General features: G+C 57.3%; 1 protein-coding gene across 1 annotated transcript in view; it reads left to right on the forward strand.

Moving 5' to 3' along the window:
* Positions 1 to 2394: 2394 nt before the first annotated feature.
* GUITHDRAFT_140020 (hypothetical protein) overlaps positions 2395 to 2500 on the forward strand; it is a gene marked incomplete at both ends in the record, with an annotated part of 5787 nt that continues 5681 nt past the window's right edge. Inside the window, one exon of the mRNA XM_005831114.1 lies at positions 2395 to 2500. This exon is cut by the window's right edge and continues 221 nt beyond it. Within this exon, the coding sequence (XP_005831171.1) occupies positions 2395 to 2500 (106 nt within the window).

Raw genomic sequence — 2500 nt, forward strand, 5'->3', positions numbered from 1 at the left:
GTCTGTCTGTCTGTCTGTCTGTCTGTCTGTCTGTCTGTCTGTCTGTCTGTCTGTCTAACTGCCGCCTGTGACTTCAAGTTCTACTTGTCCTTTCTGCCACTGCCCTCCACTTCAATTTCGTTTTCCCAGCTACTTTTTGCTGCCTTCCATTGCCAGAGCCAGGGGGAAGCGAGTGGGGAGGGGCGGGAGGGGGAGAAGAGCCCGTCGCTTGCCGATGGCCATGTGAAGCATGAGCGAGGGTGAGGGCAAGGCAGGGAGAGCCCCTCGGGCGGGCAGGGAGAGGAGGGGCAGGAGCTTGCGCGACGTGCTCGTGGACGAGCTGAGTAGCGGGAGGGACGTCACGGAGCTGCGGCAGCAGCAGGAGCTGAGGTGAGGAGGACGGAGGGCAGAGCGCGCAGGGAGGCTGACATGTGGTCTCTTGAGCTGGAGGAGCGACGGGGAGCAGGAAGATGGCGTCATCAAGTTCGGCAGCTTCCCTCCTTGTTCAAGGATTCTGGTCGCCCCCGATGCCATCCCCCCTCGCCGCTGCCTTTTGACATGCTGGCAGCGCAAGGAAGCGATCCTCTCACTGCACAACGGCAAGCAGCATGCTGTGACTATAGAGCACGCGTATGTCATCCCCGAGAATGGATTCTTCGGATGGAGCTTGTCTTGTGGAGGAGAAGAAGTGCAGGTGTGCGATGATGTTGAACTCTCGATCTCGATTCCTCCAGGAGGCAAAGTCACAGTGAGTTCTGATGTCGACCTGTGTGATCAGTTGCTTCCCTCCTCTTCTCGTATCCTCTCCTCCTCCTCCTGTCCTTCTTTTCCTGCTCCCCTCCGCTCTGCTCTGCTCTCCACGTCTTCGTGTCGATGCCTCTGACCACCCAGCAGGTCAAAGTCTTGCTCAACTGCTCGTTGTCTGTCCCAGGGGAGTACGATCAGTGGCTCCTCCTTGACATCGAGGCTGGGAAAGAGCACCAGCGTTTCTCCTACACATCACGCCATGTCGTTCTCGGAGCCGTCGCTTCAGCCACATGCATCGACGACAAAGTCCCCATTCCTCCTCCCCTCCTCTCGTGTTCCCTCCCCCTGCCCCTCTCCTGCACTTTTCCATCCTCTGCTAGCTCGCTCTCCTGTGTTTCCTCTCCTGTCCTCTCCTGTCCTCTCCTGTCCTCTCCTGTCCTCTCCTGTCCTCTCCTCTTCTCTCTTCTCCTCTCCTCTCCTTTCCTCTCTTCTCCTCTCGTCTTCGTTCTACTCATCTTTACTTCCGCTCTCCTCCCCTCCTCTTCCTCTCTCGTCCTCCATCCTCTGACATCCTTCTCCCAGCAAGTCAAAGTGCTCAACGTCAACGCCCCTCCTTTCCTCCCGCGATGGATGCGCACAGTATTTGACACTCCTCTCCGATTCACGGCAGGATGTCCTGCCATGTTCCCTCGAGAAAATCCGACTATAGCATGCAGCTGCTGCGGTAGAAACCTCATGACAGTCTTCGACCTCTCCTCGCGGTTCTGCTGCCTTCCAGCGTGCGGTCATGAGGTGATGGATAACACGAGGAGAGGAGGAGGAGGAGCAGGAGGAGCAGGAGCAGGAGCAGGAGCAGGAGCAGGAGGAGCAGGAGGCGCAGGAGGAGGAGAAGGAGGAGGATGACCTTGATTTAGATCCATAACTCCTGCCTGCGGGAACTTGTGCGAGCTGGTCATCAACGATGTCTGGCGTGCAGGTGAGGACGAGGGAGAGGAGAGGGGAGAAGGAACCGAGGCAAAGAGAGAAGATGAGGGAAGGAGAGGAGAGAAGAGGGGAGAGGGGAGAGGGGAGAGGGGATAAGAGAGGAGAGAAGAGGAGAGAGGAGAGAAGGGGAGGAAAGACGGCCAGGAAAGGGAAGGGAAGAGGAGGAGAGGGAGAGAGGAGGTCAGTGGAGTTCGGGAGAGGGAGGAAGACAGGAAGGTCGAGGGGAGGGGGAGGGGAGAGGAGGGGAGGGAGGGAAATGTGGAAAGCCTTTGAATCTCGTCATGAATCAGCTCGGAAGTGTGCGAGGACGGAAATTTCCCTCCGTACCTTCAGCAGCAGCTGGACTGGACGCCCTTCACTTCCATCGCTACTGACAACGAGAAATTCATAGCGACGGCTAGGAAGAGACCTCTCACCCCCAACAACTATCAGGCAGAATTCATCCCTCGTCTGTCCACCTTTTCGTCCTCGTCCTCGTCCTCGTCCTCGTCCTCGTCCTCGTCCTTGTCCTCGTCCTCCTCCTTGCCCTCCTCCTCTTCGTTCTTCCCCCCTTCTTTCTCTCTTTCCTGCTTTTATCTTGTCTTCTTCCTCATGTTTGGATCTTGAATGAATCTCCTCAGGTGAATCGGACCAAAGGCAAAGGAATCCTCGATTCGCGTGGAAACGTAAAAATTTCACAGATGAATGTACGTCCTCGTCCTCGTCCTCGTCCTCGTCCTCGCCCTCGTCCTCGTCCTTGCCCTCGTCCTCGTCCTCGTCCTCGTCCTCGCCCTCGTCCTCGTCCTTGCCC

This window comes from Guillardia theta, assembly GCF_000315625.1.
Source record: "Guillardia theta CCMP2712 unplaced genomic scaffold GUITHscaffold_42, whole genome shotgun sequence".
NCBI classification, from domain to species: Eukaryota; class Cryptophyceae; order Pyrenomonadales; family Geminigeraceae; genus Guillardia; species Guillardia theta.